Source organism: Meles meles, chromosome 6 (genome assembly GCF_922984935.1).
Source record: "Meles meles chromosome 6, mMelMel3.1 paternal haplotype, whole genome shotgun sequence".
Lineage (NCBI taxonomy): Eukaryota > Metazoa > Chordata > Mammalia > Carnivora > Mustelidae > Meles > Meles meles.
In genome coordinates this window covers 65,362,566-65,380,533 of record NC_060071.1, presented here as the reverse complement: position 1 = coordinate 65,380,533, position 17,968 = coordinate 65,362,566, and the positions used below count along the sequence as shown (strand labels likewise).

General features: G+C 55.1%; 1 protein-coding gene across 3 annotated transcripts in view; it reads right to left on the bottom strand.

Moving 5' to 3' along the window:
* Positions 1-17,968, bottom strand: part of MAPKBP1 (mitogen-activated protein kinase binding protein 1) — a 52,047-nt gene that overhangs the window by 4,007 nt on the left and 30,072 nt on the right. The window contains exons 3-28 of one of the 3 annotated variants that reach the window (XM_046007139.1): positions 12,915-12,977; positions 12,626-12,683; positions 11,674-11,844; positions 11,135-11,272; positions 10,681-10,863; positions 10,413-10,430; positions 9,950-10,110; positions 8,987-9,176; positions 8,260-8,406; positions 7,857-8,032; positions 6,971-7,062; positions 6,713-6,838; positions 6,276-6,346; positions 6,018-6,139; positions 5,434-5,509; positions 5,204-5,315; positions 4,963-5,026; positions 4,592-4,726; positions 4,236-4,372; positions 3,971-4,026; positions 2,326-2,562; positions 1,730-1,896; positions 1,352-1,497; positions 1,053-1,205; positions 801-885; positions 220-503 (exon numbers count right to left, since the gene is read on the bottom strand). In XM_046007139.1, coding sequence (XP_045863095.1) covers positions 220-503; positions 801-885; positions 1,053-1,205; positions 1,352-1,497; positions 1,730-1,896; positions 2,326-2,562; positions 3,971-4,026; positions 4,236-4,372; positions 4,592-4,726; positions 4,963-5,026; positions 5,204-5,315; positions 5,434-5,509; positions 6,018-6,139; positions 6,276-6,346; positions 6,713-6,838; positions 6,971-7,062; positions 7,857-8,032; positions 8,260-8,406; positions 8,987-9,176; positions 9,950-10,110; positions 10,413-10,430; positions 10,681-10,863; positions 11,135-11,272; positions 11,674-11,844; positions 12,626-12,683; positions 12,915-12,977 — 3,368 coding nt within the window. Of the gene's footprint in view, positions 1-219; positions 504-800; positions 886-1,052; positions 1,251-1,351; positions 1,498-1,729; positions 1,897-2,325; positions 2,563-3,970; positions 4,027-4,235; positions 4,373-4,591; positions 4,727-4,962; positions 5,027-5,203; positions 5,316-5,433; positions 5,510-6,017; positions 6,140-6,275; positions 6,347-6,712; positions 6,839-6,970; positions 7,063-7,856; positions 8,033-8,259; positions 8,407-8,986; positions 9,177-9,949; positions 10,111-10,412; positions 10,431-10,680; positions 10,864-11,134; positions 11,273-11,673; positions 11,845-12,625; positions 12,684-12,914; positions 12,978-17,968 lie in introns of all 3 variants that reach the window. The other 2 variants (XM_046007137.1, XM_046007138.1) reach the window with 2 other exon arrangements.

Here is a 17,968-nt window from a genome sequence, read left to right as displayed (position 1 = left end):
ACAGAGAAGACAGAGACACAGGTCAGGTGGTGAGGAACGCTTCCCAGGCGTTAAGGCTCACAGCTCCCTAGGAGTTGCTGTGCCCTGCACACACCCACTAAGGGACACCCAGTGGCAAGCACAGGGGCACATCAGGGTTGAATCAGCCCACCTTCCTCTAGCATGTGCATGCACGCCACACTCCCCACTCCCTGGACTTGAGCCCCTCAGGCTCCTCACCCTGCAGCACCAGACTCTGCACAGACTGGGCCTTCTGGAGTCCACCTAAGGTGCTGGCTGCAGCCACTTTCTTGGGAGCCCAGCTGCTGTCAGGGTTGAGGCGGCGTCGAGGCAAAAGCACAGGGACTGGCTGCTGGGGACTGGCGTTTCCAGGGGAGGGCTGTGCCTCCGGGGGCGCTCCTGGAGGACTGGCACTGCTGCCTTTCAGGGGCTCACCCGAAGCTGCCAGCATCTGGGCTGCTCTCGCTGTCAGCGCCAGGCTTGAGGAGGATGGAGACGGTTCCCTATGGGAAGGAAATGGGGAAGAAGGCCCAAAGGCTTAGGAGTCCTCCCTGCCAAGATGGGGAGAAGCTCTCACAGCACCAGAAGCTCTGGGTGGGAAGGGCAGGCATGAAGCCAGTAGGCCAGAGGTCCCCAAACACGGGAGTACACAATGCTGTTTGATGTGGGAAGACAGAAGTCGGCATCCTTGGAGGGAGAAGCCTCGCCTCGGGGCAGGACAAGCCCTCTGGGGAGTGCTAGGAGGTCTAATGAGCCATAGCTCCTAGTCAGAGAGTGAAAGCTGCTGTGGGGAGAGGTACCTGGGCGGGGCCGTCTGCACTTGCAGCAGGAATCGAGAAGAGATACTCCGAGACTCTGTCCTCTCTGGTACCCGGACTGGGGCCCCTACCAAGGTGACAGAAATCATGAACTGAAGCCCACCCTCGCCCCGATTCTACCTGCCCTCGAAGGTAACCCCAGGGCACGGCCTTCCCATGGCCCCTCCCTCTCAGCCAGGCAAGGAGGGAAGGAGGGCAGATGGCCATGACCACATACGGGCCCTCTGACCACACCTGGAGCAGCCCCATGGGCCAGAGTCTCAAAGTGCTGTTTGAGAAACTGCTCCTGGTCTGGGGTATGGGGACTGCCTTCCTGCAGCCCATAGGAGCCAGTGCCTCCCTCTTCTTCCTCCTCTTCTTCATCGCCCTCGGTGGGCTCTTCAAGGTCTGAGGAAATGCCATCCACACTCAGGGGCTCCGTGCTCTCCGAGTCTGGATGTGGGGGGGAGAGAAGCAGCACGCTGCACCCACCCCTCGCCAGAGCCTCCACGGCTGCCTCGGCCCATGGGCCTCCCTCGGAGCCGCAGTCTCACCTCCGTTGGGGTGCTCAGGGCTGGAGAGGCGGCTGCTAGTGTCATCTACAGAGCAGGCGCTGTCAGGACTGTGCTTCTCGGGGCCTCTGCTGCCTGGATACACTCTTCCCATGGTCCCTCGGACTGGAGCCTGTACCTGGAACTCACTTCCAGGAAGGCCAGACGGGGAAGCAAGAGGCAGTCAGTAGGGTGAGTGGCACCACCGGGACACCTGGCTTCTGTCTCCCTGACCGTGAGTGGGGCTGGGGATGAGGCAGGGGCAAGGGGGTGGGCAAGCCCCAAGGAACCTGGGCCGGCCCTCCCCTAACTAAAGGGAAGGGAAGCCTGGGAAAGGAAGACGGCATGGCCCCTGAGGTCTGGTGAGGGAAGGACTCTTGCCTGGTATCCAGGGTGGGGCTGTCACTCGGCTCCGGGTAGACAATACCATCTTCGATGGGTGCAGCCTCCAGATCTTGAGCAAAGACCCCTTCCTCTTGGGACAACAACCGAATAATGTGGGGACAGGAACAGGGTTGGGAAGCCTGAGGCCGAGGGGGCTTTTCGTTCTGGGAACACAAAGGAGCATTACTGAGGTTCCTGGTGCGAGAGAGGGTCTGGGAATAGAGGGCGAGGTGGGCAAGGATCTGGTAGGCGTCAGTTCTGGGGAGATGCTGAGTAGTCCAGGTCTGAGGAGAACTCCAGCTAATGTTCTTGAGTTTCTGGAAAGACTATATTCTGTCATACTCCAGACTGCCAACCTCCAGCCACCACTTCATATCATGAGCCCTTTAAGAAACCTGGCCCAGGACAAAGGGTACCACCCCAGTTCCCAGACCATACCGCTTAGCCAGCTTGACCCTCTGCAGTCCCAGTTACCCATGTGTCACAGGGGCAGGGCAGGCCCAGCTGGCCCAGTGCTCCGGCCCCAGCTGTTGGCATAAGGCTGGTTAAGACTGCTTGGCGATCTCTAGGTTGCTGGGAGAAAGCTGGCTCACCTGGTTAGCACGTGAGGTCTCAGGGGCCTGCTGACCATGCTTGCCAGGGCAGGATGGGGTCATGGCCAGCAAATCTTGGCTAGCACCGCGAGGGCTCGGGGCCAGCGTCTCCAGCTGCCGCAGGTCCAGCATGGAGCGGACACTCAGCTCCACACCTGGCTGGGCCCAGCGGCTCCTTCTCCTGGGTCCTTGGTTGGCTGCAGGGGCTGGGGCCAGGAACTCCGCCGTCTCCTGCGCCTGGTGTGAGGCAGGGGTTGGGGAGGGGGTCACAACCACCAGACAGCAGTATCAGCAAACACTCAGATATCACTCATTGTGTGCCATGCGTTTTATGTACCTGTACCCACTCCCTTAATCCCCACAGCAACCCTAGAGAGTAAGTATTATCATTATCCCCATTTTTATAGGTGGGAAAACTGAAGTACAGTAGGCTTGAATGACTTATCGAGTCCTGCGGACAGTTAGGGGCCTGCCTGCTGTTTACAACTCGAGTGGTCTGTCTCCAGAGTTCATGCTCTTAGTTTCACTCTACATCCTGTCTGAGACCTTCTAGTCTCAGCCTTCAACTGGTCTCACGGACCCCTCGGAGCTGGTCATCTCTAAAAAGTCCCTTACTCTGAGGTCCATTCAGAACACCAAGGACAAACCCAAGAGTCCAGCCCTGAGCCCCTGGCCTGGTCAGAAGGCCCTGACGGCACCGCGCCACCATATTCCAAGAAGCTGCTCCTGACAGTGACGGTGCTGCCATCTGAAGTCTTGACACGGCACAAGTGAGGGTGGGGCTGCCATGGGGCTGACTCAGAAAGCCTTGACCTTCCTTCTGGCTGAAGTAGCCACCCAGTTACTGGTCCTCCCACCGCCCTGTCCCTCTAACTAACTGCTCTGGAAGTTCTGCGCTTACCTCCTAACCTGGAGTCTTCAGAACTACAGTTCCTCCAGATGCCTACTCTTTGACCCTTTAAGGTTCTTGAACTTAACGTTCTTCTTCTTTTATTTTAAACATTATTTATTTATTAGAGAGAGTGAGCTACCGCACAGGCACATGGACACAAGGGGAGTGCAGAAGAGAAAGAAGAGGGACAAGCAAATTGTCCTCTGAGCATGGAACCCTAAGCAGGGCCCCACATGTGAGCTACCGCACAGGCACATGGACACAAGGGGAGTGCAGAAGAGAAAGAAGAGGGACAAGCAAATTGTCCTCTGAGCATGGAACCCTAAGCAGGGTCCCACGACACTGAGATTATGACCTAAGCTGAAACCAAGAGTCAGATGCATAACCAACTGGGCCACCAGGCACCCCTTGAACTTCAGCTCTAACTCTTTGGCTCAGACAACCCTTGTCTACTGCCCACCTTAACCTGTTCTTTCTTTACACTTCCCCGCCGGCCCCCAAGGAAGCTAAACTACTACAGCAATTCTTCTAGTGGTGACTACACCTTGCAGGCCACCCAACCTGGCCTGCAGGAAGGAGACCCGTGGGCTTCACCACCCCCAACCTGGGATCAGCCGAGCTGCTCAAACCCTCCCACGAGGCCCTTCCTGGGACACAAGGGGTACAGCACGTGGGCAGGCTCAGAGAGCTCTGCCTTCACCTCCCTCCACCGCTGGGAACCTTGGAAGGGCATTTTTAATGATGGTGACTCACCCGACTCATCTCCCAATGGGACAGGCTTCGGGGCAGGGCGGGGCCAGGCACCGAGGCTAGACAGAGACAGGGGGTCAGAGAGAGTGTCTCCTGCCCGCCCACCCACCCAGAGCCCCGCCCCCGCACCAGCTCACCCCACTGTGTGGCCACAGTGATGCTCTGGCCTTCTCAGCTCACCCTGCTCTCACCTCCCGTCCCAGAAAGGGCACATCTAGCCACTGTGTCAACTGCTGCCTGTCTCGCCCTCCTCCAGACTTCCACACACCTGGCTCCTTCTTGGTACCCTTGGCAAGGATGGGCAGAGCTGGAAGCTCTTCTTCTTCGGTGCCCTCATCTTCTCCCTCCTTGTCACTGTCTGATGACAGAGCTGGTCCAGGAGACAGCATCGATGGGGCCTCGTGCCTGAGTCCAAGACAAGGAAGGTCACGGGAAGAGGAGATTCAATGCAGGAAGAGGCCAGTGTTCATGGGTCTTCAGGTATGAAACAGGTGTTGGGGGATCCAGGAGTCAGGAGGTACAGGTGAAAGGCGGGTCCAGAGCAAAAAGGAGGAGCACTGAAACAGCGAGCAGTCCGGATGCCCACCCACACTCTGATAGCCCGTATCCACACTCTGTTCTCACCGGTTGGGTCCTGCAGCCCTCTGGGGAGAAGACGGCCCTTGTTGCTTGCCCCCTCGCTGACGCTGGCGCAGCTCAGCCAGACGCTGCCTCATGCTGATGGTCATCTCAGAGCTCAGGCGCCATACAAATATACAGCTGGGTAGAGCCAGAGTTGGGTGAGGGAGAGGTAAGGTAGGACACTAGTTCCCCTTCTCCATGGGCTGGCAGGAGGGCCAAAGCCACCCTCTAGTGCCACATCAGGCCCAGCCAAGAAATACCCCTGCTCAGCCCTACTTCCCAGAGACATCCCTGATATGAAGAGAGAGGAAGGGGCAGCGTGTGTGTGTCACAGAGGAAAATTCTGTGTCTCAGGGAAGCTGGCTCCTACTCACCTGTCCCCCGACACTGAGATGAGATGTTTGCAGTCATTACTAAACTTCATTCCAGTGACAATCTCTGTGAGGAACAAAGAATATGGCCTGTGAGCCACCCGAAAGTCCTGGCCAAGCTTCTGCCCCAACAGTGGAGGTGGATGTTGGTTGGAAGCGAGGGGCAGGCAGCTCTGCTAGGTCCTAAGAAACTAAAGGAAGAAAGAGTAAAGTTCCAGCAGTAGAGTACTGGGGCACCGCTCACCTGAGTGGCCGAACATGGTGGCCACACACTCGCCTGAGGAGAAGTCAAAAATGGAGAGGTTCTTGTCAGAACAGCTGGTGGCGATGTAGATCCCTGAGGGGTCTGTCTGCACCTGAGGAGCGGGACACACAGCTGGCAGAGAACAAGGGAGGCGCCAGTCCCTTTCCACCTGGTACCCAAGGGCTTCCCTTTCTGTGGCCTAAGGCCAATCCTCCTGGGCAAGGCCTTACCTTAATCAGAGTGCCATCCTCACCCTGTGACCCTTTAAACAGCTTCTTCTGCTTCCCACTGCTGATGTTAAAGATCCTGAAAAGAAACATGTTCTTGGGGCACCTGGGTGGCTCAGTGGGTTAAAGCCTCTGCCTTCGGCTCAGGTCATGATCCCAGGGTCCTGGGATCAAGCCCCGCATCGGGCTCTCTGCTTAGCGTGGAGCCTGTTTCCCCCCCAACTCTCTCTGCCTGCCTCTCTGCCTACTTGTGATCTCTGTCTGAACAAATAAATAAATAAAATCTTTAAAAAAGAAAGAAAGAAAGAAAGAAAGACGCTCTTGTTCACATGAGGAGGAGGCTGTGATCAAGCACACCCGGGTGGCGGGGTCCCCCAGCATTCGGTCCCAGCCATGTCCTCACTGGGAGCCATGCCCCAACACCAACTCCTGCCTCCTTGGTACAGTGAAGTGCTCATTCTCTAGGCTCAAGGGGGCACAAGGCCCTGGACAAAAAGATAGAAGTAGGGAGGGAGCTGCCAAGAGCTGACCCCCTGCCCCCGGGCTTGAAGGAATGCGGTCAGACGGTTTGAAAAGGACATGCCCACCGAATATTTCGGTCCTGGCAGCCGATGGCCGTGTACTTCCAGCTGGGCTCCACATCCATGTCATAGAGGGTCGTCTTCCGTACCACGTGGTGTGTCCGTGTAAACTGGACTCCGTCTCCAGACTGCAGGGGTAGAGCACGTGGCCCCACCAGGCCCGGAAAGCCTTGCTTTCACCTCCCCTCACCTCTTACAACCTCAGCTGGGGCAGAGTAGGAGCCCCCCACCCCAGCCCCAGTCCAGGAAGCCCCAGACCCTCACCTTCTGTGCCGTGCGGAAGTAAATGCTCTTGTCTGCTCCACAGCTGATCATGCGGACTTGCCCATCGCTGGCTACGGAAGATGGGGGATCACTATTCCCACTGCTCTCACCACAAGGGGCCAGCCCTTCCTCTACTGGCCCACTACCAAGCTCTGTACACAACCCAGATGACCAATTAAATCATAATCCTTCCCTCCAAACCTAAGCTTTCCGTGCTCTCCATCCCCAGCCAACTGGTTGGCTCAGGGTCCCCTAGACATAGAGTCTACATTTCCATCAGCCTTCCCGTGTGGCCCCCGGCCTCCCAGCTGCTGTCCAACACACCCCTGTGATGGGCACACCCCTCTCACAGAGCCAGGAGGCTGCTGGCAGTCGGGGTGGGGGTGGAGGATGTTGGTGGTAGGTGGTTAAGATGTGTCCCAACTGCCTGCCCCCACCTGCAAACTTGACGGCGGTGATGGAGGAGGAGTGCTCGTCCAATGTCTGCTGCAGGCTGTACTCGCGGCCAGCATCTAGGACGTGGATAAGCCGGTCCCGGCTCGCTGATGCCAGCAGCTTCAGACCTGGGGTTCAAAGAACTCCATCAGCCCGTGCGTGCCCAGAGCAGGCCCCTATCTGGGCCCGGCGGAAGGCCCGCAGGAACTGAGCCCCATAACCCTAAGCCAGTGAACCACAGAGCAGGAATGGAGTTCTACCCGTGTCCGGCTTGGAGTACTCCAGGCAGAGGATCTCTGAGTCATGGGCCTCCACCTTCAGCATCTCGCTTAGGGACTGCAGCTCGTGCACCCTGCAAAGAGGAGAGGGAGGACGTCACTACCGGGCTACAGGAGGAAAGACTCACCCTCCATTCTCTGCTATATCTTCCCCCTGGGGCCTGTTTCTAAAATCAAATTTTTATTTATTTTTGAACTTTGAGGCTTAGAGAAAAGTGGCGATGAGCACAGCAATTTCCCATGTTAATGACAGCTCAAATGCCAGAACCGGGAAATCTACATTGGTACAATACTGCTAATTCAAGATTTTAGTTTAATTTCACCAGCTTTCCCACAATGTCTTTTTTTCTGGATCCAGGATCCTCGCGAGAGTCCAAATTGTACTTAGCTGTTACTTCTCCTTAGTCTCCTGTAGTAGGTGACAGTTCTTCAGTATTTCCTTATCTTTCATGACCTTAATGATTTTGAGGAGCACCGATTACTCCCCTGTACTCTTTAGAAGAGTACTCATTACTCTGTCCTCTGTACCTCGATTTGAGTCTGCCTGCTGTTTTCCCACAATCGGACTGAATTTACGCATTTTTGGCCAGAAGACCACCGAAACCACTCTCTGTGGCTTCTTAGTGCACCTATCACAGGCTTCGTGATGCTGTTATGAGGCTGGTAGGCTTAATCACTTGGTCAGGATGGTTTCGGCTGGGTTTATTCCTTGTAAATTTACTACCTTTCCCCATGTATACAGACACCTTGTTCCCCAATCTTTTTGCGCCCATTTTTCTCAAGCTCTGTCCTTTGGGACCTAAACCTACCCCCCCACCAAAGCCTGCGCTGCAGGAGGCCGTTGGTACCACTCCCAGCCTGGCATTACCTAAGCGTGCCTACACGGTCCCCAGAGGCTAGATGCTGTCCATTGGGGCTGATACACACAGAGCGGATGCCCACACGGGGGTCCATCAGGGACCCATCAGCCTTGTCTCCTCCAGGCAGCTCCGTGTCCAGCAGGGCCTGAGTGTTTCCATCCACATAGATGATCTTAATGAGGTCCTAGTGGAGCAGGTCAGAAGGGGAGATGGGTAAGGCAGGCCTGACCCCGTACAGCTGCAAGCGGAGAGGAATGCTGGACAAGATAAACCCCTGGCTCAAGGAGCCCGGCCGAATCTGAGCCGGAAGATGCAAATCTGGGGACCCGGATCCTGAGAGGGAGGCGTGAAGCCTGAGGTGGGGGGGGGGCACTGAGCGGGGAGCAGGTGCCCTATGGCCTCGGGGCTCACATTGCTGAGGATGTTTCGGTGCAGGGTGGAGCCGTGCACCCCGGAGCTCTCTGTGTTCCACAGCCGGATGGTATTGTCCGAGGAACAAGTGATAAAGGAACTTGGGGGCAGGCAGGCCTGGTTACTGTCCTTCACTTCAGGGTAGACCTGAGGGGCAGAGGGAACAGAGTCAGATCTCTGGTTAGGGGGCAGCCCTTTCCCTGCCCGAGGAGATGGACAGGAATGAGATTAAAGAGAGAACGCTGGAAGGACTTAGCGCCGTCTTTGTCACATAGGAAGCAAGCTGCCGCTACTGGATACTCTCTGTAATCGCTAAGGGCAAACACCTTAACGAGCTCCTACTACGTTCCAGGCCCTCTTCCATGTCTCCCATTTATACTGTTTCATTTAATTCTTAGGACAAGATTAATCAGGTGCCTCAATTTACAGCTCAGGAAACTGCGGTTCAGCCAAGTTCAGCCAAGGTCTTGTCCAAGATCACCCAGCCCAGGATGAGGCAAAGCTAAGGTCAGACAGGGGTACAAGGGAAGAAGCCTGAGCTTTAGAAGCACTAAAATTCAAGCTCAGTCCTCGGGACCCATCTGAAGATATGGGGATACACAGGGATGTTGCCGGAGAAACAAGGAGGCAGCAGGAGTATAACTTTATACTCAGGGATCCCCACTTCCCGCCTCACAACGGTACCCCAGCAAACCTGGTCCATCCCAGGCCAGCCCAGCCCACATACCTCCACACTCCAGACGCAGGAGGAATGATAGAGAGCCGAGTACACCTTGCCTACTTTCTTGGGGTCCCTCACATCCCAAACGTAAATGCTGTGGTCATTGTATACACAAGACAGCCACTGATTCGTAGGATCAAAGGTCAAAGCAATGGTGTCTGGATACTTGGCGTTGGCCACCCCAGAGAAGAGGCGACTGTGGGGAAGAAGACAGGGCAAAGCGTGAGTGGGGAGCTGATGAAATGAGGACTGGAAAGAATGAAAACCGAAGCCAAACCACAAAGGAAGCAGCAGAGTGAGCCTCTTCAGAACTGCAGGGGGGAGCTGCTTAAGAAAAGGAAAAAGCAGCGTCTCATAGTGGTCAGCGGGGAGCTGACCTGGCACGCGCTGCTGGACCATCAAGTTCTCGTAAGGAACACAACCCACAGTCTGACAAGGGAACTCCGCGGCCGTGATGGAGTGGAACAAAACAAGACCCCTCATAACATGTCCAAGAACACAGATAAGCGCACAGCACGGCACAAACCACAAACATGACCAAACGTTCCCGGTCCCCGTCTGTGGCAACTGGCTGCTGCTTCTTCACCCATTACAGCTTTTGCCCCCTACCTTCCCTTCCACCTTTGAGATTAAAATTATGAAGATGCCCAACTGTGCAACTGCCCCTACTTTCTGATGGCATCTAACCAGAGCAAACCTTCAATCCCTTGAACCATCCCTAAAATCCTCTACTACAAGCCCAAATCTTATAGGAAAGCCCCGCCTAACCCCCCCTTACTGAGACACTCCCCACTTTCCCACGGTGTACGGTCTACTCTGTGGCCACCGGTATCAGGAAACCCAAATCTGTAGGTCTGCAGAGGTGTTCCTGGCAATCACTGGGGCAGACACACTCTTCCCACAGCCAGGGAAGGCTGGGCCCAGAGGGAGGCTCTGAGCAGAGGCAGCCCCCACCCCTCGGTAGCTCACCTGGCCTCAGTGACGCTGGCAATGTCAGTCCCCAGGGCATGGGGCCGGGGCAGCGTGCTGAGGAAGTGCAGGTTAGAGGGGTTGAACAGGCGCACGGTGCCATCGGCACAGCCACAGAAGATGTAGTCTTGGCTCACAGAGATACAATGGGCCACAGTGGTCTGCAGGCAGAGGGGCTCGGGTCAGCAAGGGTCCCCAGCCCAACCCCTCCACCACAGTCGCCTGCCGAGAGCAGCCAAGGCAGAGGCTGCTCCGGCCTGAGCCCCTCAGCTGCTGGCTCGAGATGCCCCTCCCTCCAGCAGCAGGTGGCCAGCAGGCCCGCAACCACGTGCAATTGGGGGATGGGAGCCAGGGACCCTTCTAAGGCCCAAGAGGTTTTGGCCAAGAGGACAAAGTAAGGAAAAGCCCAGCAGAGGGAAAAGAAACAGCATGAGAAAGACAGGAGGGTCTAGGCCCCACTTACTGTGAAGCTGTCTGTATTCTGAGCAGAAGAGGAAAGCAGGGGAAAGAAAGGCGGGAAGAGAAAGCAGAGAGGAGGGAGTTATACAGATCTCCGTGGGCTGGAACTAGGCCATGCTGGGGCTCCCCGCAAGCTCTTCTCTCCTGTGGTCCCCTCCTAAACGCCTGAGGGCTTAAGCCCCTGCTTATGGAGCCAGAGGCATCCGATCTCCCCTGACCTGACCCCTGGGCGGCCAGCCCCGACCCATAGACCCATGGCCGGAGGTGCTTACTCTCAGTTCCACCCACTTATCCAAAAGCCTCCTGTCGCTGAACTCGCACAGCAACCCTGAGGACGTGATGCAGAAGGTGCTGTCAGCCTTCTTCCCTCGGCCACAGGCCACGTCGGTGAACAGGTTGTTGCGCAGCTCCCCCAGCAGCCCTGAGCGACCCAGCAGAGGCACGGTGGCATTCACCTGTGGAGACACAGCACTCTTGCCGCCCATCCACCCTGGAGCCTGTCCCGGCACACGAGGCCCTGAGGGGAGGGAGGAAAAGGAGCAAGCCCCCCCCCCCCCCCCCCCGCTTGCTCTTTGAGATGCTCCCTCAGCCCAGATAGCATCTGGCTCACCCAGAACTCCTGTACAGCATCTGAGTGAGTGGAGGGGGGCCCATGTGGAACAGGGTCTCCTGGGGAGGGCTGAGCAGGCTCTGGCCCTGGGGCTACTTCCAGCCGCACTGGCTCACCTTTGAGGTCTTACTGTCATCAAGGTACCAGAATTTGATGTGCCGGTTGCCTGCAGTGACGAAGTAGCTGCAATCTTCCGAGAAGGACACTGCTGTCACCCGACTGGACACCTTGTTGGAGGCCACCACAATGTTTTTCTGGAGGGAAAGCCAAAGGAAGAATCAAAATTCTGCCCCTTGGGGCTAAGAAGAAGAGGCTCGGAGGATGGCAGAAGGGTTGGATAGGCTGTGTACTTTTAAAAATGTTCCTTTCCAAGATTTTTTGGTCAGAAAAAGAAGGGAGAGAGAAGAATTTCTTTCTGGAGAAGTGAAAGAGATTCATTTCCTTGGGAGGTCCCCCTAGAGACATAAAACTAGCCCCTTTTTACCAGCACACTTGGCTACACAGGTGCTTTTCTGTGCTTCAGGCTCTTTTCTAGAACAAGACTGAGATCAGCAGAGTGGGGGGAAGGGGCTCCCATCAGCTGTGTCCTGGATCCCCAACTGGCCTGTGACCCCCCATCGTGAGGCTGTCAAGCCACCCCAGCCAGTCCACTCACCTTCCAGGCCCAGACGTTGACGATCATGTCATGCTGGTAGCCCACAGAGACGATGTACTTGGCGCTGGGGGAGAAGGCCACACAAGCCACCCCGTACTTATGCTCCTGCAGCTCCGCCACCTGGCTCTGCTCCGCCACGTCCCAGACACGCACGGCAGGCATGTGCCCACTCTGCAGGGTGGCAAGAACCGGAAGTGAGGGCCAAGGCATGCAGCTTCCCCGAGCCTTTCAGAGTGGGGGCCCTTGCCTCCCCAACGACTACGTACAATCTCCCTAATGACCCTTGGCCGAGAGTCAGGAGCAGAGTGCTGTATGGGGCCAAGGGTAAAAACCAAAACAAAACAAAAACCGAAACAAAAAAACATGATCTCTATCTCAGGACCATAATGATTATCCAGGAGAAGACGACCCCAGATTTTGTTCCACATCTCTGTATCCGAGTGTGCACCTGTGTGTTTGCTCGAAATTCCTCTAGTGATTCTGATGGGCCTGCAGGGTTGAGAACTGCTCTCACTCAGGCCTATTGGGGCTCCCCAGAGGGGCTCCCGGCAAACCTGAGAAAGCAGAGGCATTCCCTATGTGCCCAGCAGGGGGCCTCCAGGGACCAGGAACATTTCAAGACCGTGGTTTTAAAGCCTGCTTCCTAAATGGGCAGAATCAACCAGTGGGAACTTGTAAGAAATGCAGGTTTTGGGGTCCCATCTCAGACCTATAGAATCGGAAATCCTGGGAGGCCTGGCCATGTGCGTTTCACCAAGCAATCCAGGCAATTCTGGAGCTCACTAAAGCTTAAGAACTATTGTTTTCTCAGGTAGAGCAAAAACTAGGGTTTAGCATCTGTTCAAGAAGCCAGAGAGGCAGTGGCCCTCACCAGGCCTAGGACTGGAGCCCTCTGCTGAGGCTACGCCACCCCCCTACACCCAGAGGACTGCAGCCCCCTTCTCTCACTCACCTCTCCGGTGACCAAGTACTTGCCATCGGGAGAGAAGGCGAGCGCAGTGATGGTTTTCCTGCAGGGCAAAAGGGGGCCTCAGAGGCGCACTGACCACCTGGCCTAAGCCCAGCTCCCACAGAGTCCCCTCAAAAGGCAAGACCAGCAGACGCCAACCTCCATGTGTCATTTCACTCTCTGGTCCTGGGGCCTGAGAAGGCCCCAGACTGCAGAGCCACAATGCCCCAAGTAGTGCCTTTCTCACAGCTCCCCGGAAAAGGAGGTCCTCCCGAGGCACAGACCCATTTACCTGGAACTGTTGAGGATGTGGTGCTGTTTGTGTTTCCGGGGATTGAACAGCACGACCACACACCTGGGGAGATGAGTGAGACAAGAGACTTAGCCCCAGACCACAGCTCTCCCAGGAGCATCCAGGCTACCTGGAAATTCCAGTCACTCAGCACCGGGAGCTGCCTAGAGAGAGTGCAGAGGGACCCTCTGCTTGCCACCGAGGGCAACTGACGGCTTTCTGGCAACCCAGTTTTCTGACTTCCCTTTCCCATTCACCAGGACCTATCTCTGTAGCCCCGTGAGCACGAAGGCTCCCTAGAAGCCTATCCCGCCAGGTCCCTAAGCACCAGCAACATCTCTGGTCATACCCACAAAGGGCAGCGAGGGCTCACGCCTCCCCACGGCCCTTGCCCACAGCCCAGGAAGAGGTGCAGGAAGGAAGAGTCTGTGTGATTTGAGCAAAGATGGCCACGGGTGTGCAGCCCAGTTCACAGGCTTGGAGCCATGTGTCTGACAAGTGTTTGTGCTCCAAGGAGGGGTTCGGCCTCTCCTGGGTGTGCCCACATGTGTACCTGGCAGGAGCCCACCCCACAACCTCTGTGCCTCAGATGAGGCAGGGGGTGGGAGGCTCAGTGAGACTGGAATCTCAGCGAGACTCTTGGGCAGAGAGAGCCCAAGAGGGCCTGGGGAGGCCTGTTCAGTGCCTTGGAACTCCTGGGCCCACCCTGAGAATCCCTGGCCCCAGCAAGCCTGAGAAGGGTCCTCCAGACTGCGAGAAGACAATCAGAGCAGAGAAGGGTGGGAGGACCCTCTCCAACCAGGCAGCATGGGTGGACAGGATCAGGCTCAGACCGCCTTTCCAGAGGCAGTTCCAGGAGGAGGCCGGGCAGTAGGAATCAAAGCAGGGAGCCCAAAGCTGTGGCGGGGCAGTGCTTTCCCATAGGCTCAGTGGCTGTCAGCAGGCCTGGGCCCATTGCCCCTTCTGCCTCATTTCATTAGTACTGTAGGTAGCTGACAGGAGCAAGCGTGGGGCCTGCTACGCCAGGTCAGGGGATGGGGACAGAATGGGCAGAGAGTGGCATCCCCAGACCAGCTTTGTTTAATGGGAAGCCCAGTGCCTGCTAGAGCTTGAAGCAAAGGCAAGTACAGCTGCTGGTGAGCACTTAGCTCCACGGACATTTCAATACGCACATTCCACAGGTGATCTCTGGGGACCCAGGCATCTCTGAGGCACACTAGGTATGCCCAGAAGTGCTAAGCTGGGCAACAAACAGCCTTAGAATTCCTCAGTCACATCTCCTCCTCTAAGCCCTCCCCAGATCTGCCCTCAGTTTCCTCTCTCCTTCACTCTCCGTCTGCTCATCTTTCCTTGTTCCCCTTTCTCATCTCCTTTCTCTCACCAACTTCTAGTCTCCTGCTTCCCTTACACATACGACAAAAGTTAGATGGCCTTGGGAACCCTGGGCCCCATCACTCTCCTTCCCTGTTCCCAAACACACCACACACACACACATACACACATTGCCCAGCTTCTGTTAGGGGCAGTCCGGGGTACAGGGAGCCTAATTCCTCCAAACAGACAGACTCAAAGAACCTTAGAGCTGGAAGGAAGGATGGAAGGAATTAAATGCAATGTGCTAGGTGACTTTAAAATCATCGAGTCCAACCCTCCAGAACTTTGAGATGAGGAGGCCTAGGCTCAGAAAGGCCCCAGAAAGAATAGAGCCAGGCCTCCCAGGCCTCCTGCTTCCATTGTACTTTACATCAAACACACAGGCATATCTGATCTGATCACAACACTCCTGGAAGATGAGCCCTGGGGCTTCCAAAACCAAATTGCCTCGAGCCCTGGGGCTTCCAAAACCAAACTCCCTCAAGTACCCATGAAGGCCCTGGGCTGTATGACCCCAACCCACCCTCCAGCTTCACCCTGAACCCTGCTCCAACGTCATCCTTTCACTCTTTTTGATCTCCCATGCTCCTTTGCAGAACTATTTCCCTTATCTAGAACATTCTTCTCTCCCTTTTCCAATTAGTTCCTCTTTAGTCCCCTTTCAGATCTCAGTTCAAATGGCCTCAGCAGATGCTCTCATAGCAAGCACGGCGTATCAATCTTGTAACATTTATCACAGCTGTAATTTTCCATTATTTTTGAAGGCTCTCCCACCAGACTGTGCCTTTCACGAGAATAGTCTCCTGGGCCCAGCAGAGGCTGGCCCACTGCAGTTGTTCAAGAAGGATGTGAACAGGAGAGCGCCTCCCTTGGTCCACTAGCTTGGTCCTGTGCGGCATCAGTAGGCCCAGCCCTCCCTTCTCCACGCCCTGCCTGTCTTCTATGGACGGAGGGACTGAGGACATCTGGATTCTCAGAGGTAGAGATGGGGCGATCGGGATGCTATGGGCTTTGGAGGCAGAGACCAGGGTCTGAGCCCTTGTTCCACCATGAACAACTCTGCGACCCTGAGTAAGGCACAAGCATGTCGACTTCTCTGTAATAAAGGATGGACACTCAGATCTAGCTCACAGGGCTTCTGTGAAGATTAAATTATTTTTTTCTGACACATAGTAGGAGCCAAACAAATGGCAATTCTTGAATTACTACTCTTTTTTTTTTTAAAGATTTTATTTATTTATTTGACAGACAGAGATCACAAGTATGCAGAGAGGCAGGCAGAGAGAGAGGGGGAAGCAGGCTCCCTGCCCAGTAGAAAGCCCGATGCGGGGCTCGATCCCAGGACCCTGGGATCATGACCTGAGCCTAAGGCAGAGGCTTAACCCACTGAGCCACCCAGGTGCCCCTTAAATTACTACTCTTTAAGCATGGAAAGGAAGCTGCAAGGGGGCTCCTGGCGGTGGGCAACGAGGTGTTAAGGGACTATGTCAGGTTCTTCCTCTGGAAGAATGGAGGGAAGTCCTGTTAGGATCTCGGCAATGGTAAAAACTTCAAAGGAGGCTTTATTTTTTTTGTTCTGGGAAGGCAGCCAGGAAAGGAGAGCTTGATTAAGCTTGGGGAAAGAAAATAGCCGCATCTCCATTCACTGAAGGCATGACAAGATTGGAAGGTGGCAAGAAAGGGATGGGGGAAATGTGGAGAGAGAAACCCCCTCAAATGTCTAGGGCAGCAGTGCAGAGGCATGGAAGGAAACAGAAGTGCCATCTCCTGGCTAAGTTACAAAGCACCACACAAGAGTCTCAGTGCACCCCGAACATGAAGGCTTCCGGTTCCTTTAGTAAGCCGTCCTCAGCTCTGCACACAGTGGGGTTCAGTAACAAGAGTTACCATTTGTAAGCACTGTCTAGGTAGCAGGCACTCTGCCAAGCAGCCTTGATGTCTGGTTTTAGCTAATCCTTACAGCAAGCTTGTGACTCTTAGTATAATTATCCCCACTTCAGAGACGGAGAACCAAGATCATAGAACCAAGAACCGAGAGCAGCGAGGTAACTGGGTCAAGGCCACTCAGCTAAAGCCACAGAGAGAGTCAGGATTCCAGAAGCAGTGCTCTCAGGGATCTGGAGTGGAGTGAATTGAGGAAAGTGAAGTTGGAGATGAGAGACATGAAATGCAGCTGACCTAATGTGTGCAGCAGCTGACCTAATGTGTGCAGGGTGCCTGGCTGGGAGCCTGTGAGAAGAAGGGAAAGCTGACTGGAGCACTTTGAGGGGAAAAGGATTGGGCCATAGGTTTCTGGAAATCAGAACAGGGCAGATGAAAACTACAGCAGTTACAGTTACGAGTTCATAAATTTAGATATTAAAATTTTATAATACTTTATTCAGGGGCACCTGGGTGGCTCAGTGGGTTTTTTTTTTTTTTTAAAGATTTTTTATTTATTTATTTATTTGACAGAGAGAGAGATCACAAGTAGGCAGAGAGGCAGGCAGAGAGAGAGGAGGAAGCAGTCTCCCTGCAGAGCAGAGAGCCCGATGCGGGGCTCGATCCCCGGACCCTGAGATCATGACCTGAGCCAAAGGCAGCGGCTTAATCCACTGCTCAGTGGGTTTTTAAAGCCTCTGCCTTCGGCTCGGGTCAAGATCCCAGGGTCCTGGGATCCAGCCCCGCACGCATCGGGCTCTCTGCTCAGCAGGGAGCCTGCTTCCCCCTCTCTCTCTACCTGCATCTCTGCCTACTTGTGATCTCTGTCTGTCAAACAAATAAATAAAATATTAAAAAAATATATACTTTAGTCAGTGTAGGAAAAATCACACACACACACACACACAGACACACACACACCCCGCTTGCCACCATGTTTTCTAACTTTCTTGGTATCTGGGTCGATCTACTGAGAAGGCCCGTCTCTGCAGGCTCATCTCTCCAGCAGTGACTTCCAGCGTGAGCGGTTACAGGTTACCCAGCTTTCTCATCAGCTCCACAAAAACCATGGCAAAGGGCTTCCGCTGAGAGCTGCTCTGACTCACCCCAGCCCCACACATATTCCAGTCGGCCGCACTCCAAATCCAGGAAAAGTAGGTGTTGAGGGCTCTATGATACGCTTGTGAGTATTCCTTTAAGCCCGTCATCCCAAAGCAGCGTCGTGACTTTCCAAGGGCGATGCATCAGGCTGCTTAAAACACTGTCCACGGGCGCCTGGGTGGCTCAGTGGGTTGGGCCTCTGCCTTCGGCTTGGGTCATGATCCCGGGGTCCTGGGATCGAGCCCTGAGTCAGGCTCTCTGCTCTGCGGGGAGCCTGCTTCCCCCTCCCCCTATGCCTGCCTCTCTGGCTACTTGTGATCTCTATCTGTCAAATAAATAAATAAAATCTTTAAAAAAAAAAAACAACAACAACAACTGTCCAAATCACCCCACACTCGCTCTGAGTCTTGCTGGACCACAGCACCTTGTTTCCTCCTCCTGATAAGTGCAGCTATATGGGGGGAGGAGGAAGGAGAACAGTGTGTGTGTGTGTGTGTGTGTGTAAAAATACAGCATAGATAGAAGGAGATGACCAGCTGTGAGGCAACCCTTCCCTTCTCCCACACTGTCTCCCCCCCACCCCCCAGCATAGCCTGGAAAGTTCTCAGGCATGGCATGGAGGAGTTACACAAAGGAGAGAAATGTACAAAGGAGAGGAA